Below are 23,481 nucleotides of genomic sequence, written 5' to 3'. Positions count from 1 at the left end.
AAGATGTTAAAGAATTGAATGATGTACATTCAAGATTTTGCCTTAGGTTTAGGAACTTAATGTTTTAAAGAATTGTGCCTTGTCATTTGTTATCTGAGCAACTGGCAATCAGAATTTTATATAAAAGTAACCAAATGAACAAGAATACCAGAAAATTTTTATCAACAGTTCGCTTAGACAGACTACTCTAAGATTTCATCTTACTCCAGTTAGAATGGCAGTTATCAAGAATAAAAGCAACAATAAAGGTTGGTGAGGATGTGGGGGAAAAGATACACTCATACGTTGCTGATGGGACTGCAAATTAGTACAGCCATTATGGAAAGTGGTGTGGAGATCCCTCAGAAAACTTGGAATGGAACCACCACCATTTGACCCAGCTATCCCACTCCTTGGTTTATACCCAAAGGACTTAAAATCAACATACTACAGTGACACAGTCACATCAATGTTTATGGCAACTCTATAGTAGCTAAACCTATGTGTCCTTCAACAGATGAATGGATAAAGAAAATGTGGTTTATATACACAATGGAATTTAATCATCCTTAAAGAAGAATGAAATTATAGCATTTGCCAGTAAATGGATGGAGCTGGAGAATATTATGCCAAGCAAAATAAGCCAATCCCCCAAACACAAAGGCTGAATATTTTCTCTGATATGTGGGTGCTAATTCACAATAAGAAGGGGGAGCTGGGGAAGAATGGAGTTAATTTGAATTAGGTAGTGGAGAGTTCAGGGAGGGGAAGCATTATGGGGGGATACGAAGGATAGTAGGAATGAATCAGACATTGTTACCCTATGTACATATATGACAATATGGTCAGAGTGATCTACATCATGTAAAACCAGAAGAATGAGAAATTATACCTATTTATGTATGACGTGTCAAAAGTGCATTCTACTGTCATGTATAACTAATTAGAATAAAGTTTTAAAAAAGGGAGATGGAGACTAAAAAAAAAGTAGAATAAAAAATCTTAGACACGTGCAGTAATGCTGAAGTGGGAGGTCTCTTGAATATAGTTTACAAAGTTGAAAACTGAATTAAAACAAATGCTAAGAAACATTTTGGAACTTTGTAAATGATTTGTGTAAAGAAAGGTACTTCTGGGTTTTTTTTTTTAAAGGTGCTTGATAACTAGAATTTACTTTTAAATTGAACTTGAATATATAGAGGAAGGTATTACTAACTTAACAGGACTGATTTAGATAAGGTAATATGAAGAGTACATTGATTTGAGGCAGGTTTTTAAAAAAGAATTAAGATACTTTAATTCCTATTTATAAAAGCCACCATTGTGGCTATAATTCCTATTGAAAACAGCCACCTTTGTGATCATAGCAAAAATTTTAAGTGTTTCCAATTATGTCTTTACATTTTTAAAACTTTTTAAAATTAGGAATTATAACAGAAAAATGCACAAAAGGTAAGTGTACAGCTTAATAAATTGTCACAAAGCAAACATCCATGTAATAGCCCCCAAGTTAAGAAATATTTGTTCACATTTAAAAAAAAACAACCCTTTGATGAATGCTTTCCAACTAAGAATCATCTCTTATTGCCTTGCTTACATTTCTGTGCCTTGTTAGTTCTCTGATGCTTTCAATAGTTGATTTATGTATTTTGTCCAGCTACTTTATTTGTCCTCATTGGGAGGAAGGTTTTTGTGAAATTACCTAGCTTGCCTATAATAGAATCAAAACTCGTTTCAGTAAATATCTGTTTACAGTTAAGAAGGCATGGAAAGGCATTGGGTTATGGCTTACATTCCAATCATTTGGTACTCAAGTATTAATTGCACAATTATTATATCCTATACCTGTGCTAAGTGCTGAGGCACTGTGATAAATAAGATAGTTTCTTCCCTTAAGTTGATGATAGGCCAGTGGAGGAGGAAGTGGTTTATGGGTACATTTTTGTGCTACTATATGGGGGAATACACACAGGAGGGTTCTAATCCTAATTCTGAGAGAAATACTTTTTAGAAGAGGCATAGTTAAGCTACATCAAAGATTAGTAGGAACCAGCTTTGTGTAGAAATACAGTAGGGAGGTGGAATGATGAGTAGAGGAAAAGTCCAGAGATGAGAGCGTGTTTAATTTCTGGAATTCCCTGTATGACTGGAACAAAACATAGAATACTAAGGACAATGTTAAGGTTTGGATTTGTAATGTCCTCCAAAGTCTTCTGTATTCAGAAGTGGGGCTATTAAGAAATGATTGGATCATGAGGGCTTTGACCTTATCAGTGGATTAATCCTTTGATAATTGAATGGTGACCTACTGGGAAGTGGGAACTAGTTGGAGGAAATAGGTCCTTGAAGGCCTGCCCAGAAGAGTTTCTCTTCTCCCTGGCCCCTTCTCTCATTCTATCTTTCTGCTTCTTGGCTGCCATGAGCTGAGCCTCTCTCCTTCATCATGACCTTTCACCATATTTTTCTGCCTCACCTCAAGTGTGGAGCCAGCCAGCCATGAACTGAAACATATTAAAAATGTGAGGCAAAATAAATATTTACTCCTGTAAGTTGTTTTTCTCAGGTATTTATCATGGCAATGAAAAGCTGACTAGCACAGAGGATAATAAATAATAGAGACCAAATCATAAAGAATCTACTTTGGTTTTCCATTCAGATGGAAAGGGGAGGGCAAGCGTGGGTCATAAATTAGGGGATTTTTACAATAACAAAGCCATAGAATAGCAGTAAGGACATTGGAGATGGGATCTGATATTTTTAGGAGGGAAAATAGAACTTGATTGATTATAGAATATGAAAGAGAAGGAATAACTGGCAATATGACTGCTATTTTCCTCAGAGAACACATGAACAACAGATTTGGGAGAAGTTGAATTTTGGATGAAATTCAGTTGGGAAAAACTAGGAAGGGCAAGTGTATTTGAAATTAATAAAGTAGAAGAGAGAATTGATGCAATATAGGACATTTCTGATGTAAGACCTGTGAAGTGAGAGGATGGAATCCTGGGCATTTGTTTGGAAGGAGAGACTGGAGGAATAGATACAGGTGCAGATAAATGTGTGGCATGTGGAATGACAAGACACTGAGCGTTTTTTTTTTCTCAGCTGACTTCTCTATTATCAAATGGTATGCTTGATTATCTGTGGGAAAATGATGAAGAAAGAGTTGGGTAAATTTGGTTAATGTCTTAGTCTATTTTCTTTCTTTTTTTATGGGGAAGATTCTGGGGATTAAGCTCAGGTACTGTACCAATGAGCTACATCCCCAGCCCTTTTTTAATTTCTTGTTTTGATGCAGGATCTCGATAAATTCCTGAAGCTGGCCTCAAACTTATCCACCTGCCTTAGTTTCCCAAGTCACTGGGATTACAGGTGTATACACAGTGGCTGGCTCTTAGTCCATTTTCTGCTACTATATAATGAAATAACTGAGATTGGATAATTTATAAAGAACAGAAATTTGTGTCTCATGTTTGTGGAGACTGGAAAGTTCAAGACCATGGCACCAGCATCTAGCAAAGGTCTTCATGCTGCATCTGATGAAAGGTGAAGGAGCAAGATAGCACAAAAGGGAAGAGAGCTCAAGAGGGGGCTTAATTTGTCCTTTATGTCAGAAACCCACTACGGCAATCCCATATTATTGACATTAGTCCATTTTTATTGATATGCATTTAAATTCCAGTTTCATGAATATAAAAAGCACTGCAGAAATTATATGTATGTATTTAGATATTAATGTTTTTATTTCTAAGAGAAATTTATCAAAGTTATATAAATGTGTATCTTGATAAGTTTTCACAAAGTCAACATATTTGAGCATCTCTATCAAGATATAGAACATTGGGCTCAGGATATAGCTCAGTTGGTAGGGTACTTGCCTTGCATGCAGAAGGCCCTGGGTTCAATTCCCAGCATCATCCAAAAAAAAAAAAAAAAAAAAAAGAACATTGCCAGCATCCCAGAAATTCCTTTCATGCCTTTTGTCAGTCAAAACTCCTGTCTCCAAATATAATAAAACATGAAGACAGCAACCTTACTCTATGATTAGCTTGGTTTCAGCTTTGACTGTTTTATAGCTTTTTAAAAATGGGCTTTTATACTACTCTGCTTGATATATCAGCTGTATGAATACCAAAATCACCCAGCACTGACAAGAATATAAGATATATTTATTGATTTACTAGTGCTAATCAAGTCAAAGTTCAGAATTCCTTTTAGGGAAGGACTTGGAGTGAAGGTTCAACAAAAATCTTAGCTGAATGATGATGAAAGACAAAGCACTCTTAAGTAACATCCACAATGAAGGGAACTTGGTATTAAAGCAGCATCTCAAAGGAAAATTTTGTTTTGTTTTTTTCCCCCATGGAGGTATAATTTGCATACAACAAAATTCACTGGTTTTGGTGAACATTTCTATGATGAACACAGCCATGTAGTTACTGTCACACTCAAAGTAAAGACAAGACTGGCTTCGTTTCTGAAAATGCCCATATGCTTTGTTTGTCAAACTATCCCTCCACTGGCAGCCATGAGTGACTAACCATGGACCTTTTTTCTCTCTCTTTAATTTCTCTCCCTTTAATTTAATCCCTGCCTTTGAGGAAGGGATTATTAAAAGATCGGAGGCAAATAATTGATGACAAATAGTCTTGACATAAAGTTTAAGGGAATAACAAGCAGAAACCCTTTTGAGAAGGCTGTAGCTTAGGAGAGGCAGTATTCCAAAGGCAAGCCAAGTTTCAGTTAAAGGAAGTGGGCCAGGAGTTTTCAGTGGTGAGTGAATAGGTTGATGTGGAGTTGGGGGGGTGTTTACCTCCAAATTAGGTTCCAGAGAGCACAGTGGAGAGGGTGGAAAGGGTGGCAATAAAGAGTCCACCAAAATGACTTCCCTTCTGTATTTAACAAGGATCATTAACTTTCTTGAATTTCTTTTTTTTTTCTTTTAGTGACAGTACAACTCTAATTTTTCTACTGATTCTTTTTCTCAGTGCTTTTTATTTTTTCTGTTTGTTCTACAGTATTTCCTAAGCTTTCTACTGGCTTTTCTTTGTCCTCATGAATTAATTCCTTTCATCTTATTTTTCTAAACTAGTGATCACTAATCTTAATCTCTAGCCTAGATTTTAGGTATTACATTTCTTTCTGGCAAATAATAATTTTTTAAAAAAGAACTATCTGTGAATAGTTCATTTTATGTGACAGCTAGCTTCAGCTAAGATATGCAGAAATTGCTGGTAAAACATTATTTCTGGGTGTGTTTGTGAGCGTGTTCTGGAAAAGATTTGTATTTGAATCTATTCACTAAGGGGTGTAATAAAATCTTTGAGGGCTTTAATAGAACAAAAAGGCAGAGGAGGAGCAGATTTGCTCATTGCTTTAGTGGGAACATCCATCTCTTGCCTTAAAGTAGTCCCTTGTAGATCTGTAGAGGAAAAGGACCAGCCTTAGTTGCTGAGGCGCCATGTATTGTGTGCATGTGTGAACATGTAACAGCAAATTCCATCAATATGCACAGCTATAGTGCACCAATAAAATGTAGGAAAAATTGTTAGGATATGATATAGGGGGAAAAAAGATCCTTGTAAAGGCCTTCAGATTCAGAGTGGGATAATACCATGAGCAGACTTGTCCCTCAAACTTGCACATGGCAGATTATGGGATTTCCCAGCTTCCATAATTGAGTGATCCAATCTCAAAATAAATCTCTTTGGTAGGTATCAATATATGTTCTGTTGGTACTGGGATTGTGGCTCAGTGGTAGAGCGCTTGCCTAGCATGTGTGAGGCACTGGGTTCGATCCCCAGAACCACATAAACAAATTAAACAAAATGTAAAGGTATTGTGTCCATCTACAACTTTTAAAAACTTAAAAAAAATGTATATGTGCTGTTGTTTCTGAGTCTCTAAAGAACCCTAATGCAGTACTCATTTAATAAAACAAGCAAAATTTGTACATAGATATTTATAGTATTTTTATTTATAATTGTCAAAAACTCAGAAGCAAACAAGATGCCTATTGGCAGATGAGTGAATAAACTGGTATATCCAGGTAATGAAGTACTATTCAACAGTAAAAGGAAGTGAACTATTAAAACACAAAAAGAAACGCAGGGACCTTCAAATACACCTTACTCAGTAAAAGAAACCAATCTGAAAAGGCTATATACTATTGAGATTCCAACTATATGACATTCTGGAAAAAGTAAAACTATGGAGACAACAAAATAGGAGGGTTTCACCCTCACTTAAAATCATTCTTTGACCTTGCCTAGTTTTTGGCCAACCATTTCTATTTCTTATGTCATTTTTGACTCTTTCCTCTTTTCATTTAATTCATTTTCATTAACTCTCAGAGATGTGATTCATTTATTCAATAATAAATCTTGGTGACATTAAAATGCCTTTTTGACTAATTCTGTCAGTGTGAAGGTAATTATTTTGTTCATAGTCACCAATTGGTAAGTGATATAAGGGTATAGGCTCTAGAGTATAGGCTCTAGCTCAAAGCCTTAACACTTCACACTTTTTTTTTTTTTTTGGTATTGGGAATTGAACCCAAGGGTGCTCTACCACTGAGCTACACTCCCAGTTCTTTTTATTCGTTACACTGAGGCAGGGTCTCACTAAGTTGCTGAGACTGGCCTTAAACTTGTGATCCTCTGGCCTCAGCCTGCCATATCAGTGGGATTATAGGCATGTGCCACTGCACCTTTTAATACTTAACTATTTTATATCATTACTTTAAGTATATAAACATATTGAAAGTTGAGTAGGATCATGTATGACAACATCGAAACAGAAAACACTCAAAATTTCAAATAATTTCCTCAAACTATTTTTCCCTGTAGGGAGTAGTATGGTGTAGTAGATAAAAATCTAAATTTTGATCTAAATTTCTAGTTTGAATCCTACCTTTGCCCCTCTATAAATGATAATTTGGTACCTTCCAGTAAAATGTGTGTACTATTTCTTTTTATGGTTTTTCAAAGAATCAAATTTAATTTAAATTTTGCCATATTTAACAAACTTTTTAAACTTACATATTGAGTCAAACTCTACTTTGTGGCTTCAAGATTTATTTAATCTGATCTTTGTCTCTTTTTCCTTTTTCTCCAGTATAAGCTCTTAGCTCAAGTTCTCATATAAACATGCATCCTGTACTCATTCTTGTTTTCCTGCCTTCCCCATTGCTGTTCATTTTTGCCCATAGTGCTCATTTTCTTTTCCACTCTTCTGTCATTTAGGGTACAGCTCCTCTTTTCAGTTAATTTGCATCCATTGCTGGCATATTGTAGCGCTTTACTTTTTTCTCCCATTCTCTGTAATTATAAAGTTCTCAAAGTGTAGACCACAAACTGCTGTTGGTCCATGATGAGATGAGGAGCTTACATTAAAATGTAAATTAACTATCTCAAAAACACATTGATCTGTTCAGTTTTGTTTTTCTGGTTTTTGTTTTTGTTTTAATGCAACATTTTTTTAATGATGCAGCACTGCATTGATTTATGTTCTGTTTAAATGCCATCTCATTTGTAGACTAATATTTTGAAATTACATGATGCAAGTTAATATTTGAGATCTCTGTAGTGTATAGTGGGGCATAGGGGTGGTGAGTTGAAGGTGCTAGTGAGAATAAAAGGACTTTTGTCATTTTTTACCATGTTGCATTGAAATCCTGTTCCTGGAATTCCTTTCTTCCTAATTTTTTGGTGGCAAGAAAAACCTGTTTGTTATTGCAGGTACTTGCTTTTCTAGCCTCCTTTTTGTTAGGATACATGAGCTTTAGACTTGGCTAAGCAGATGCCACAGTATCTGGTGACACAGAAAAGGAGGAACTATATTGACTATTCTGTCAGTGGTGGCAGTAACAGGTGTAGTGTGTTTTCCTAGAACTAATTTTGCTGCTGCAAGTTTTAAAATGTCTTAGGCTTACTTTGTAAGACAAGTTGTACACAGCAGAGATTCTGAATAATAACAATTCATTTCAGTATCTGCATTTAAAATTTTCAGTGTGCTTTAATGGACAATGAACTGCAATGTATGCCTGAAGTACTTGAAATGCAAATTTGGGACAACTTTACCATCTAAATGCTTGGCTGGATTAAGCGCCTGATGAGGATGGTTTTTCAACAAGTTGGAGTAAGCATGCAATCGGTGAGTGCTCAAAATTCATTTTTAAAATCTAGACATTTCCATCTTTTAAGAGTTTTTCTGAGAAAATTAGATAAGTTCTATACGTGATCAATATTTGAATTTAATATTTATATAATGTTTAATTTGCTCACTATTTATATAATAGAAAATCTTTTCCCAGCATCCCGAGTAAGGGAATAACTTTCTGGGCTAAGTGGAAAATTAATTACTGTATTATGTGACCATTAAAAGCAACGCATCTGTTACTAGTGAGGGAAGGCTTAAATATATAGAACAATCATGTAATAAAATGTTTGACTCACAGTTGATAAGTTAGTGTTGTAAAATTATTAATATTGAATTATGTTATAATGTCATTCATCAAAATTAAAGGTAAGTCATGTCTCCTAAATATAAACTTTAACGAGGAAGAAAAAAATTTAGTATATTATGATCGTTCTATTCTACAGATGTTAATTCTGTTCTTGACATTTTTTATAGGTATTTTATACGATACATAAATTTTATTCAGATCCTCAGTGGAGTTATGAGAGCAACTGTGCCAGGCACATTTTGTAAAATACTTTTGTAGAATACTTGTTTCTCATTTTCAAATTCAGTGTCTTAGTGTCTGTGATATGGTATTAAGTTTTATTAAATATATAGTTAGATTACATCATTTGAATATGGGTATTCTAGTGTACTTCTCCGTTTTTAGTTTTTACTTTGTGTCTGAACTTTGAATCTAACTCCCCAAGGCTACATCTATTTGGAGATATAAAAAACAGAGGACCAATTAAAATTACATTTATTTATTTATTTATCTATTTATGTAGCTGCATGGTTTTGAAATTATTAGCTTGAAGATAAATAATAGGAAAATAAATTACTGATATTTTCATCTTTTTCAGATACATGTTCATATGTTTTGAACATCCTTTTATCACTTATATACCACCATTTGGCTACATATAGTAGATTAACATTTTAGTATCTATACCAAAAGAGTTTCTTTTCCTCTTGCTTTCAGAAAGAAGGAAAGCTTCTTTTATTTCAAATTCCCCCAAAAGTGAAGCATTTTGATTTCTATTTATTTGTTGTTTTAATGAGAAATACAGTTTAGTGGTAAGATTGTTGGCCCTGGATTTAAATAAACCTGGATCTGAAATTTGCCTCTGCTGGTTATTTTCATCTTCAAAATAGGAATAAGAAGCACAAGGCCTTGTATATAGTGTAGTTGCATTCAATAGTAAAAAGCTTCCTGGTTTGGCTTTGTCCCCCACATCCCCCACCTCATCAAGCTAATATGACTTGGGCTAATTTAGGCCACCAGGCCACTTACAGAATTCTCTTAGGCACAAGTGACATTTTGTTTAGCTTTGTTTATTTTAAGTTGTAAAATGGATGTCTTTTGTCAGAGAATGGACTAACTCAAAATATTGTAATTAAAACTAAGGGCCCTTCCTATTAATAGAAGATGAGCAGGATTTTTTTTTTTTTTTTTTAATGTGTTGAGACTAATACATAATTATCAGCTTTAATCAGTTTGCTGAAAATCTGTATAAACTCAACTTTTCTTCTGAAATAAAGCATTTTGATCTTTTAGAAATTTTTAATTTCTAAGATTTTTGAAGGGTAATGGCCTCCTGTTAAATAATCAAAATACAAAAGTATAGCCTTTACTGTTGGACATCTGAAGAGAAACTTTCTTAGGTCCACTTTTGTCTGTCTGTTCCCCACCCCCTCCCGCTGCCCTGAATTCACATATATATGTGTGTGTGTATATGTGTGTATATATGTGTGTGTGTGTGTGTATATCATGTGAACCCAGTTTGGTTCCAAATTCCTTCCTCTTTTTAGACTACTTTGCAACCTCTTACAATAGAAGGGGAAGAAGACTGTGAATGTTTATTAAAGACATTATAAATATGTTAACTCACTTAATACTCATGGACTCATGAAGCAGATATTGTTCCCAGTTTATAGTTGAGAAAATGGAAAATCAGTACAGTGACCAGCTTATATAGGCAGTAAATCAGTAGAGCCTGCCTTTAATGCCAGGTCTTTGTGCTGCCATGGCTTAGAATTCCTCTTCACTGTCCTCCATTTTGCCTCAACATTTGTTTGAATGCATCCAAACTTTTTTCTCAATGTATTATATTTATATGCCTAAACAAAAACATTATTAAACTAAAGAAGAAAGAATAGTATGAAGCTAACTTGATTCCTATTAACCTTAGTATTTTATGATTAAAAAAAGATACTATGGTGAATATCTACTTTGTATTAGAAAAATAATAATATGTGAGAATTATACCTTTTTCTTTTGTTCTTTGGAGGACCAGTATAAATGTGATTAGGAATTTAGAGCAGGGAAGAAGAGAACTGATAGAAGTTTAATCTTCAGTTAGGAATTTTGAAATTATCAAAAAGAATTTCTTTGCTCCATTCTTCTTCCCTCTCCCCAATACACACTTTTTATATTTCCCTGGGTCCCTTGGAATGTAAGAGTTTATACTTTGTTGGATCACAGACTCCTTAAAAATTTTATCGATGGCATGAACAGTTTTCCTAGAAAAATTTTATATACACATAGAAATTTGTATATGTATACATGAATCAAATTATATCAGTTTATCTAAAAATCTGTATTTACTTAGAATTTATAGTTTCTTCTGTTAAATATTTTCTCTTGAGTAATAATATAAATTAGACTCGTTTATAACAAATGAATTGCCACATAAAACTTGAGTGCAGTTATCACAGATGAGACAGATGATGCTTCAGATTCTAGCCTCACACATCAACACTTCTACAATAGCATTTCACAATGTTAAAAAGAACAAATTGCTTTCCTGTTGTCATCCTCCTCCTTTCTGTCATCACTTTCCAACACTGTTGCTAAATGTTATGGACTGTCATTACTAGACGCAGACATGCACACATACACACATACACAGACTCATTAGATTATTTATAAGCAGTTTTTATAGATAAAGCATAGTTTTTCTGTTTGGTGAGTTCTTAAGGGAATTGAATTCTTATTTCTCAGTGAGATCAAATTATCTAGCAATGACAGTTTTCTCCCTGACTTCTCTCTTAAATCTGAAGAAATATTAATGACAGTTTATCTTTAGAAGGAGCATACCCTTCTCCAAACCAGTATATTGACAAGACACAGTTTAGCCACAAGGTGAGGTAGGAGATGCACTTGGGTCATGCAGCCTCCTGGTGCACAGATGGTGACTTTTCAGTGCCATCTGTTCACTGTTTCTTCACAGCCATTTATAATTTCTCTCCTTCCATGAGTACTGAATAGGAAAAAAATATATATATATCAAGACATACTTTTGGAGTTCTTGGAAGTCTTTCCCCTTAGTTTTTGTCTCCTCACTGTAGTCTGGTGGCTATTCTTTCTATATATCTATTAACTTACATAGAGTCTTGCTTCATATTTCCCAGCGCTAAGTACTATGCATTTCACAAGTAACAAAAGAACATTGTTTTACTACTATGTATGCTTGAAAAAAATAATCACATAAAGCAATCTATTCTTTTTCCTTCCTTTAATCTTTGTAGATGAAATAGTCTATATATTCCTTACAATTAATAGTTGAATCATTGGCTACTTTTCTAGAAGGCACCTGGTATTCTTTTCTTCTGATATTAAACAGATGGAAAGATGATAATTGAAACTTAGCCCTGCAGCATGTATAATGAAGACTGCTTAAAGCTGTCAGAAACAATCCTTCCTGACCTTGGCAAATCCTTTCAAAATTTTTCTTTGTGAGCTTTTTATCCTCTTCATCTCCAGGCAAGATCTTTTTTTCCTGGAGAGGAGGAAGATTCACTCTAGACTACAATTAATTATTACATTGTGATGCATAAATAGCATTCCAATTCTCTTACATCATAAAAGAATTTTGACTTGTGACTAAGTACAAGATTCAAAAAAAAAAAAAAAAAAAAAAGGAAATCACCAAATGGTGGTGTTACCATTGCTCTATGGATTTATTTTTAAAAGACCAAGAGCTATTGAAATGTATAAGGTAAAATGCTTGCTTAAATACTTTGTATTTTAGAATGACTTGCTCGTGTTCTGTTTTGGGTATAGCGGCTTTTATGTTGATTTTGTAGAACTGTGAGGCTTCCCATTTCCCTCTAGTCAGGTATTTTTCCATCTCTTAGTCATATCATAATCATCATCATCATCACTATTATTTTTTTTTATTTTTATACTGAGGATTGAACCCAGGGATGCTTAATTGCTGAGCAGTCTTTAAAATTATTCTTTATTTTGAGCTAGGGTCTCACTAAGTTGTGTAGGACCCCACTAAGTTGCTGAGGCTGACTTTGAACTTGTGATCCTCCTGTCTCAGCCTGCTGAACTGCTGAGAAAACAGGCATGTCCCACAATGCCTGGCAGTCCTCACGTTATTAAAACTATTTATATAACAATCCTCTGTATAATAATTGTGAGTGATATTTTGCTCTAGATTTCAGAGTAGCTTTACCTCTTAAACTCTTTGTATAGTAGTCATATTTTAATATCAGTATCTTCCTTTCTACTTATACATATCATAATCTACTTATACATATTATACATCTACTAATACATATCATCCTTTTTATTTATACTTCCAAAGAAAGAATCACAGTTTTTGTTGGTTATCGTAGCCAGTAGATTCTAGTGTTTTCTGGAACTCTGCTGGGTAAGTTCATGAAACCTTGAATATATAAGATAAAAAATATATAATAGCTAAGGCAAATGCCAGGAGTATTATATGTACCCTCAAGACTCTCACTTTGACTCATATTAAATTGGATTTGGCTGCTAAAATTTAAGAAATCAGATTGCTTCTGTGCACATTTGGTAAGTTGTTCATGATGCTTTTATAATGGTCTGAGGTACAGTTTGGGTTGGGTGTTTTAGCCATCAGAGTTTTCTATGATCCGTTGCGTGGTCATACTGTTTATATTGGAGTAATTCCATTCTTTAACCTACTATAGCCATGGAATGATCTTAAAAGGGGGATGATGTCCACTATCCCCTTTATATGTAATTGTTCTGGTATTATTTATTCAGTTTTTAGAGTAAAATTGTTAAGGTTTGAGAAATAAGTATAATAGTCATGTTATTCCCATTCTTTTCTTTTATGATTGCTTTTAATAGCATACTACCTTTCTTTACCTCTTCTATCTAGGCTTTCAGGTGTAGCACTCAAAACGGATAGTTTTTCTCTTTAAGGAAAGATCATATACTGGGGGAGAAGTTTTCAAGGTACAATTTGTAATGATTTAATATACTGTTTGTGTGTTATTTGTTTGCTTTTTGCTTTAGGGGTTTGTTTTTGGTTTTGCTTTAAGCATAGCATAATGTCCTAGGTACACTTTTTTTTTTTTCCATCAGAGAAATTCTGCTCATTATGGCTACCACTAGCTCATTTAGCACCTTTATGCAAATTAAAGACAAGGACATGCTTAGGGAGCATTGTGACTACTCTTCTTTGGTCAGGTGCTCCTGTGCAGCAAGTAACATGCATGGCATCCATTGACATTCTAAGCTTTGTACTAATTTGGATTTGTTTTGAAGAGTTCATCACAGCAAAAGTAACTCTCATATATTTTTTAAAATTTATTTACTAAAATTCTAAAAGTAAAAATATAGCAGAAGAGGTAAAATAGTGTCTCCTTTGCAGAAAATTGGGTCTTTAATTCAAATATAGTATTATTTAAAAGTTAGTAGTCTGTATTTTTATATAATGCCTTGCATTAAACTTTATTACCTTTAATAATAGCAAGCTATATATATATATATATATATATATATATATATATATATATATATACACACACACACACACACACATATATCTCTGCACAAGTATATATTTATATATTTTCTTTATTTTGAATTGAGAAGTATGAGCTTATTTCCCATAACACTTAGAGCTTTCTGATGCCGTAAGTAATGTGTTAGCGTGTCATGCATTTACAACTCCAGTATTAACAGTTGTAAAAATCTTATAATTAAACTTTTGGTTTTTCCTACTTCTACAGGTACTTTGGTCTGGAAAACCATATGGTTCATCTCGAAGTATCGTAAGGAAAATTGGTACTAACTTATCTCTGATTCAGTGTCCAAGAGTTCAATTTCAGGTACTATGTTTTACATATTTCATGTTTTTATTACAAACTTTATATTACCCATTTACATATTTCATGTATTTCTAATTTGTACATTAGAAATATAAATAGGTAAGATGGTTAAAAGTACTTTGTTGTGTTTGAACCTTTTCCCTATTGATATCAGTATTCTTAAAATAAGAGGATTAATAATCAAAGTAGTCTTTCTAATTTTAGTTCCTCTGTGAAATGATTATTCAAGATCTTTAAGACATTTATCCTTCTTAAAAATACTTGTGTGGGTTGGGTGTGGTGGCGCATGCCTGTAATTCCAGCAGCTCAGGAGGCTGAAGCAGGAGGATCTCAAGTGCAAAGCCAGTCTTAGCAACTTAGCAAGGCCCTAAGCAACTAAGTGAGACCCTGTCTCAAAATCTTAAGAAAAAGTGGGGATGTAGTTCCATGGTTAAGTGCCCCTGGGTTCAGTCCCTGATACCAAAAAACAGACAAACATATGTGAAGATTTAGAAGACTATGATAAGCTATCGTTACATATTATTATTATATAGTATCCTTAATCTGTTATAGACTAATGATAAGCAATTGCCAGTTCCTAGGTGACTTAATATATAGGCATTCAGTTGCTTAAGTTACCACCATTATTTTCTTTATTGTTAATCTTTTTTCTTTGAACAGGGCAATCACTTAGTTTGTTTTTAGATGTCTCTGGGTACCTTATAAGTTGCTTTCTTCATCATAGATTTCAAACTCAGCATTAAATATAGGATCCATTGCCTTGGCAATGGCAATATCAAAACAAAGAGATAACTATAGTTTTCTAAATGGAGTAGTAGGTCAAACCCTGAATTAGAAGTGCTCTTTCTTTTGTATTTGTAGTGACCAGGATTGAACCTGCTAGACCAGTGCTCTACTCTGAGCTACATCCCCAGTCCTTTAGGAGTACTTTGAATGTTCAAGTATTAGTATTTTCTTATAGTGCTAAATCAGGAACAACTCTACTCTTTGCTTGGAGATTTTACTGTTTCTTTCTGATAAGCATTTGTTCTTCATTGTTATTATAGTGTTAGGCTTACATAGCATAGCTTTGTTTGTATTTTTCAGTAATTCTGTATGACAGTAATATGACAAAGCATTTCAGTTCAACATATAATAACATGAAGTTTAACATCTCTAAAGCAGAAACATGTGGACATTTGAAAGATATTTAACTCATCATTCAAAAACTTTAAAGTGCCCCCTTTATATATTCCTAAGTCAGTACTCCTGGTAGATGGAGGTGTGAATTTGTTTCTAAGTGGTAGCATTTAGTTTTTGTTCAGATTGACTACAAGGTGGTTCAGTCCTTCTTACAAATTGACTGGCTAAACATTTGTGTATCAGTCCCAAAACTGATGTATTGGAACTTAAAAGTAATTTTTATCAAACTCTAGACTTTTTTAAAAAAATAATCAAAATGAAGAAATCTGTGGAATTAAGTATCTCAGGTAATTTCTCAGAGTTCTGTACATTTAGACCCAAAAGTTCGCCTTATTTGCCAATTACTTCAAGTAACTATTGTAATAACTAAAGCTTGTTAACTTTTTTCTGATTGCTCAATTCCATTAAAATTTTCTTTCTGGATCCATTGGTATAACTTAGTGGTAAAGTGCTTATCTAACATACTATGCGATACTGGATTCCAAACCAGCACCACCAAGAAAGAAAAAAAAATCTGCCTGTTTATGTAAATAAATGCTTTTAAGAAAAGCGCAGTCTTTGTCCCCAATGCCAGTCCAATAATGAGGATACAGTTTTGACAAAAAGGAAAAAAGAAGGTTTATTGATTTGCTAGCAAAGGAAAAACATAGGAGACTCCTGTCCCAAAGGCTGTGGTTCTGCCCATCAGCAGGAACAGGGGGTCTTTAAAGAGGTGATTCAAAGGCTACAAGCCACGTGTTCTCTGTTGGAGTTGAAATTCACTTGTTAATTTGGTAGATAGTCATTTCTGAGATCTTCAGGTACAATCCTTAAAGTCTGGATTACCTTGTTCCTGTGGTGGGTTTATACTCAAGGACAGATAGATCTGCTTAATTAGGGAAGAAAGATAATCCTGTTTCCCCTGAAATTAGGTAGGGGGAGAGATTAGGGAGGAGCAGGAAGACAGGAAGAGAAAGAAGCATGTCCATTTTAAAAATAAATTGCAGTGGCAGAGCAGCAAGGATTACATTCAAAGCATTAAGTGAACAATTGTTACATAACCACCTAGTTGCTTTAGCATTTGTGTTCATGTAGCTGGAGGAAATATTAAAGGACTTGAGACATCAAATATTTTCTGTTGCAATTCAAATCTGCCTTGACAGTTAACCAAAGAGCTATAACCAGGTACTTGTATTGGGAGGATTCTTTTTCCCAGTATTATTATCAGTCACTTAAGAAGGGTATGGTTAGGAAAAAAAAAAGCTAGATTTAGTTCAGGAATTCCATTTGAAAAGAGAGTAAATTAACATGAGAAGACTGAGTAAGGTAAGAGCAGCATCATTAGTGTCCTATTTTAAAATGTAGTGGAAGATACAAATCATTTGTTTAATATCAATATTTAAAGTTTTTTTTAACCTGCTACTTAGATGTATTAAGTCTGCTATTGTTCCTTTGTATCTGTTTTTTCTTATGACTATCAAAATTCAAAAAAACATAGTTTTTCAAAATACAGATCAATTTAGAGTAATAAAATTGGCAATGCATTTTTGCTATTTCTCTGACTCATTAGGTGCTAATTGATAGGAATATATCTGGGTTATCTAGGAGTCTAACATGGGTAAATAGTAATATAGAAAGTCTGGAACTGAGGAACATAGTGATGGGGTCCACAAGAGTACACTGCATTATAGTAAAGCCATACTCAGGAGACAAAGTTGAATTAAACTGAGACTAGGACATTCACATGGTCAGTTCAGAGACAGGAATTTGATTTTCAAAACCAGTCTGCTCATAATTCTGGGTGATTTTATTGTCTTTTGGAGGATCCATCTAAAACTTATTTTTTCCCCACTCCTGCTGACTTTTATTTCCATTCCTTTCATAGTTTACCCACATTATCAGTAACAGCTTAACCTCTGAAATCTTAAACTTCAGTATAGTTCTTCCAGACCATAACATTCACTGTACCAATTGATCCAAGTAAGACTCCTATATAAATATTAGGCAAGACAAGCATGTTAACTTTGTGTTGTTGTATTAGAGGATATAATACATGAAAGCCATGCATTTAATAACTTGTAGATAGAGAGTGCTCAATAAAAGTGCTGCTGGTGGTGATTTTGTTGGCATTATTATTATTGCCACTTTACAGTTACAGAGCAAATTATCTTATTTGATTGTCTAATTTAACTCCCTGATTTTACAGATTGGATTCTGCAAATTTATAGGTGACAAATCAGAACACAGACCAAAAGATTTAGTTATATGTTCATCCAATTAATAAGTAAAGTGACTGTTGTGCTGGAAATAAAATGAGATAATAAATGTGAAAAGCATATAACTGGCATTCAATAAATGTTCTCTGCTGTTATTGTAAGACCTACAATCTTATAGGTTTAATTCACTTCTGAATTTAGTGAGTACTAGGAATTAGTTGACTATATTATGCTCCAAAACCTGATCTCCATACTCTTTGCATTTGCTTTAGTTTAGAAAAAATAATTTCCCTTATTCCTTGTATACTTTTCACATATGTACATTTCAACTTTGGCTTGCAACTATATACTTCTGCAATAAGCCTTTTATACATATTGTGGTATCTGAGTTTCTACCTCGGGGGTAGAAACTCGGATAAAGACAAAATTAGAACAGGCCCTTCTTTTACTCTTTATTCTAGATTAATGACACCAAAAGAAACTTCAGATGTGGAGGGACCTGCAAAAGCAGTAAACTCTGGAGGAGGGCATGAATGAGGTGCAGAGGTTTTGATTTATAGTGAACTGGATGCATAAATTATCAAAAGCTTTAAAAAATAAATATCTATGCTTAGGCCTCAAATTCTAATGTGGTTCTACGTCCCCTTTCTACCTCCTTGCAGAAATTCTTAGGAAGCTCTTAAAACAGATTGAAGGCTTACTAAATCTAAATTTCATACATGAATTAAAAAAAAATAAAACATTCAGGAGTTTCTTAAACAGATAAGATTAAGGACCTGAGGCACATACCTTGCTAAAGAAAGGTTGTTTTTTGTTTGTTTTCAAAGTGTTGAGGATTGAACCCAGGGCTTTATCGATGTTGGTCATATGTTCTACCACTGAGCTACACTCCCAGCCCCTACAGTTTTCTTTAAAACAATAACATAGTCCCTTTTGGTAGTTGTGAAAATCAGTCACTAAAGCCTTTTTGGCATGTTTTATGAATTTTAAAATGTATGAGTTAAAAAAAAACATGGAACGTAAATATAGTTTATTAGGGTTTTAAATACTGTACTAAAGAAAAAAAATTAAAGCACACACAAAAAGTGACTGTGGGTACTAACAGAGATGCACTTTAGATTAACCTGAGTGGAGATTTGTCAATGTGGTATAAATAGGTTGAATCCCAACTCTGGAAGACCTCTGGGTAATTTAACTTGGACTACTTTTTCTTTAGTAGTCCTGCCCCAACCTGTTGTATTTTGAGAAGTCATCATTTGAATTGGTGGTGGAGGTGAATGTTCTGTAACCAAACAAATAATGAATGAAATTCCAGATTCCCAGTAAAGTCCCTATACCACAACTAAATCTGGAAGTTAAAATTATGGTAAGTTTACTGGAACAAATTTTATTTTTTAAACAAAAAGGGTTATGACCAGTCTGATCTTCATGAACCAGCACCTTGGGAGTCATTATTCAGGTTTTTATTTTACTTTGTTTTTTTGTGGTGCTCTCACATGCTAGGCAAGTGCTCTACCACTAAGCCACTCTCTTAACCCCCAGGTTTTAATCTTATGATTTCTCTTACTTGTAACAGAACAACTCATCAAATACCATCTCTGCTAGGAGCATCTACAGAGTGTAGGGACCTTTCTACTGAAGGATCTGTATATAACCTGTTTACTATTAGACCATTTTTGCAGAAAATCCTAGTCTCTAGTACCAGTGTATTTATTTTAGAAAAAGTCATATGATGACAAAGTTATCTCTTCTGATATTTTTATACTAAGAATTTCAACTCTTGTACATTTTTTTTTTTTTTGACAAGTGATGTCATTTTAATTGTTACACTTACCACTGGAACTAGTAGGGGGAAGGGGAAGGGGTAGGGGCAGGGGCATAGTGTGGGTTCTGGCTTCATGGGCCTAAGAATGCCAAGTCCTGCAGGTACAGCCTTTGGAGCAGCCACAAGAGGTGGCACCAGGCCAGGCTGCAGAGGCCACTCCAGATGTCAGGCTAGGATTGGGCCCTCCCTGGGAACCCCGCTTCCTCAGTTCAGTGTCCCCAGGCTCTGGGGTGGTGTCCATCCGTGGAGGTGTAGTTCAGCAGGCCCAGCCTGGGGACTGGTCCAGACCAACCAATTCTGCAGGTTAGCACGCAATTCCTTCCCATGCTGGTCAGATTACCACGCAAAAACTCTGGGTAATCCGCCGCCAGATTACCATTTGTACAGTGAGCTATTGCTAACTATAATGGGTTCTGCATCAACCATAGGATGATCAAAGATATTTTTAAAATTTCATCTGTACAGAACATGTACCTTTTTTTTCTTATTTTCTACACAATGCAGTGTAAACTATTTATATAGCGTTTACATTGTATTAAGTTACATAAGTAATCCAGAGATGATTTAAAGTATACGGGGAGGGGATGTTTTAAGTTATATTCAAATACTATATACCATTTTATACAAGGGACTCAAGCATTGTAGATTTTAGTATGGGTGGAGGGGAAAGTGTCCAGGAAACCAATCCCCATGGATACTGAGGGATGATTTTATTTTGTTCTAAACATTCTATTAAATGAATTTATCTTCTTCGTACATTATCAGAATATTTTAAATTAACTAAAGTTACCATAGTAAGATTCCTAAAATAGAATTGAATTTTGAGTAATGAGTTTTTTCAAATGTTAAGGTGAAATTCTTAAAACCAGTAAAAATATAATGCTACTCTAAATTTTTCTTCACTTTTTCTTTCTTTTCTACTACCGTGGCTATAATAGGACAGGACGTTGCTGGGAACCATCAGTAAGTTCTTTTCTTTTTCTGACTTCTCAGCAGTCATCCATGCATGTCAGTAATGGTATCTAACGTCCAAGAAATTTTTGCCTTCATTCCTCCTTGCCAGTCCTCACTATCTTGTCTTGTACTTTACAAGTGGATTATCCTGAAAGTTGTCCTTTTCATTTCATTCTTATGTCACCGAAATGACCTTTAAAGATTTTGGGTGCAGACATTTTTGTCTTTTGAATGAGGTTGACTTAAATGACAAAACTATTTTGATGAAGGAAGGATGTCAAGTAGAAATGGTACAGACAGATCTTGACAGTATCATTAACCATTTTCATTTCATTGAGTGCATGGTTTTGTTTCTAAGCATGCTTAATGTTTAAATAAGACTGGAAAGTAAGTCCTTGGAATACTTATTTTTTTCCAAGTTTATGCAAAAAATAATAGTTCTTGATTGATGTATGGAGTACAGATATAAAGTTAAGAAATAAATTTGATCTTTAATTATCATTTGAGATCATGAAAATGGGTTAACATAGATCTTTGAATATGTATTCTTAAAGTATAAATTTTAAAAATTTATAACTATTTTGGAAGAAAGCAATTTAATACTTTACTGGGAAAGTAAGAAGTATACCAGGGCTGGGGTTGTAGCCAGGTAGAGTGCCTGTCTCGAAAGAGTGAAGCACTGGGCTCAATTCTCAGCACCTCATAAAGATAAATAAATAAAAATAAAGATACTGTGTCCAACTACAACTGAAGAAAAAATTTAAAAAAGAAAAGTCTCCCAGTCAAAATGTCTTATCTTTCTACCATCTGGCAAGTATACTGAACAAATTTTATTTTCTAAACAAAACAAAGGATAATGATTAGTCTGATGTTCATGAACTCTAGCACCTTAGGAAGGCACCAGAAGATTTTATAACTTTCTTTTAGTGCTGGAGTTCATACCTAGGTCCTCTCACAAGTGCTCTACTACTGAGCCACATCCCTAAGCCCCAAGTTTTAATCTTATGACTTTCTTCATTTGTATTAAAACAGTTTGTTAAATGCAGTCTTTTCTAGGAGCTTCTGCAGAGTATGGGGACCTTCCTACTGAAGGATCTGCATATAACCCATTTGACACCCTTTTGTTTTAGGTAATAAAGAGAGGAACAGCTTGAATTGTACTGTGATGCACAGTTACGTTACTTAAGTTGTATAAGAAACTCTTATGCTGAATATCTGTTTAGTTATTAACTTGTTTGGATAAATTTCTGGAATACCTGGGGAAAAATATAAAAATCTTTCTGTTGGTCTCTGCTGATAAACCTTAAGAAATGTACTTACTGAATTTGATACTTTTTTCTTCTTTTGACAACAATTTATTGCCATTATGTGCAAGACATTGGTATTTTGAAACTTTTTCATCTTTATTCCATTTTTAACTGTTTTTGTTTTGTTTTATTTTTTTGTGGTCAAAGGTTAGATTCTTAATCTCAACTCTTAATATATAATATTATATAATATATCTTCTTTCCTTTCGTCTACCTTTCTTCCCCAAAGACTGTAACTTGCTTGATGTTCTGAGTACATTACTGTTAAAATGCCAATTTTTAACAATATTAAGTTGATAATGTTAGGTAATAATGATATCAGAATAAATTCACATACCAACAGCTGATGTTTTCAAAAAAATTTATTGACAGTGGGGCATGGTGGCACATTTGAGGAATCTCAACCACTTGGGAGACTGAAATGGAGGATCACATGTTCAAGGCCAGCTTCTGCAACTTATCCCCACTCTAAAGAAAAAAAAAAATAACAAAGGGCTAGGGATGTAGCTCAGTGTAATACATCCCTGGGATGTTCATTCCCCAGCACCCACTCCCCAAACAAGTTTATTCACAATTTAAAGACTTATTTTTGGTTGTGTATGTGTGCCTGCATGTTTGTTTGGTACTGGGGATTGAACCCAAGGGCACTTAACTACAGAACCACATTCCCAGCCCTTTTTATTTTTTATTTTGAGACAAGGTCTCCATGAATGACTTTGAACTTGGAATTCTCCTGCTTCAGCCTCCCAGTCACTGGGATTACAGGTGTATGCCATTTTTCCTTTTAAACTTTTAATTACATTAATAGTAACTGTTTACATGGTATATTTGTATTTAAGGAAGAGGCATTAACTAATTATAACTTTCAGAAGTCTGATTTGGCAGTGATAACATTAAAAGGTCTTCAGTAGGGCTGAGAGTATATCCTGTGCTTATTTAGCATACACCCTGGGTTTTTAAAAATGTTTGAATAAAGCATGGATCCCAGTATAACCTTTCTGATAAATGTTAATTAGTAAATCTAGTAAATGTCTTTATATTTTTTTTCTTGAGTTAAAAGTATAATGTTTGTCCTGTAGGATGAAACATTCCTGTAAGTCTCAGCTACAAGGCTGAGGCAAGAGGTCCTCAAGTCTGTTGGAGGCTAGCTTGTACAACTTTATGAGATCATATATCAAAATTAAATAAATAAATAAACAAAATAAATTAATAAATAAAGGGCTGAAGATGTAGCTTAATGGCCTACCATGCTCTTCCTTCCTTCCTTCCTTCCTTCCTTCCTTCCTTCCTTCCTTCCTTCCTTCCCTTTCTTCCATCCATCCATCCATCCATCCAATCCAATCCAATCCAATCCATCCAATCCATCCAATCCAATCCATCCATCCATCCATCCATCCATCCAGGATTGAACCCAGGAACACTTAACCACTGAGCCACATCCAGCCCTTTTTAATATTTTTTTAAAAATTTATTTTTTCAGTTTTTTTTTTTAGGTAGACACAGTATCTTTATTTTACATTTATGTGGTGCTGAGAATCTAACCCAGTGCCTCACGCATGCTAGGCGAGCGCACTACCACTTGAACCACATCCCCAGCCGCCCCCCTTTTTAATGTTTTATTTAGAGAAAGGATCTTGCTGAGGTGCTTAGTGCCTTGCTGGCTTTGAACTTGAGATCCTCCTGAGCCATTATGATTACAGGCTTGTGCCACTACTCTTGGCTTAAGTAAATTATCTTTATTAAATTA

General features: G+C 34.3%; 1 protein-coding gene across 3 annotated transcripts in view; it reads left to right on the top strand.

The window, feature by feature from the left end:
* Positions 1-23,481, top strand: part of Mtfr1 (mitochondrial fission regulator 1) — a 50,681-nt gene that overhangs the window by 8,425 nt on the left and 18,775 nt on the right. For all 3 annotated transcript variants that reach the window (XM_076836136.1, XM_076836135.1, XM_076836134.1), the window contains exons 2-3: positions 7,990-8,133; positions 14,173-14,271. In XM_076836136.1, coding sequence (XP_076692251.1) covers positions 8,068-8,133; positions 14,173-14,271 — 165 coding nt within the window. In that variant the 5' untranslated portion in view covers positions 7,990-8,067. The remainder of the gene's footprint in view (positions 1-7,989; positions 8,134-14,172; positions 14,272-23,481) is intronic.

This window comes from Callospermophilus lateralis, chromosome 16, assembly GCF_048772815.1.
Source record: "Callospermophilus lateralis isolate mCalLat2 chromosome 16, mCalLat2.hap1, whole genome shotgun sequence".
In the NCBI taxonomy this organism is placed as follows: domain Eukaryota; kingdom Metazoa; phylum Chordata; class Mammalia; order Rodentia; family Sciuridae; genus Callospermophilus; species Callospermophilus lateralis.
Note: the sequence above shows the minus strand (reverse complement) of the source record. Positions and strands in the feature narration are given on the sequence as shown.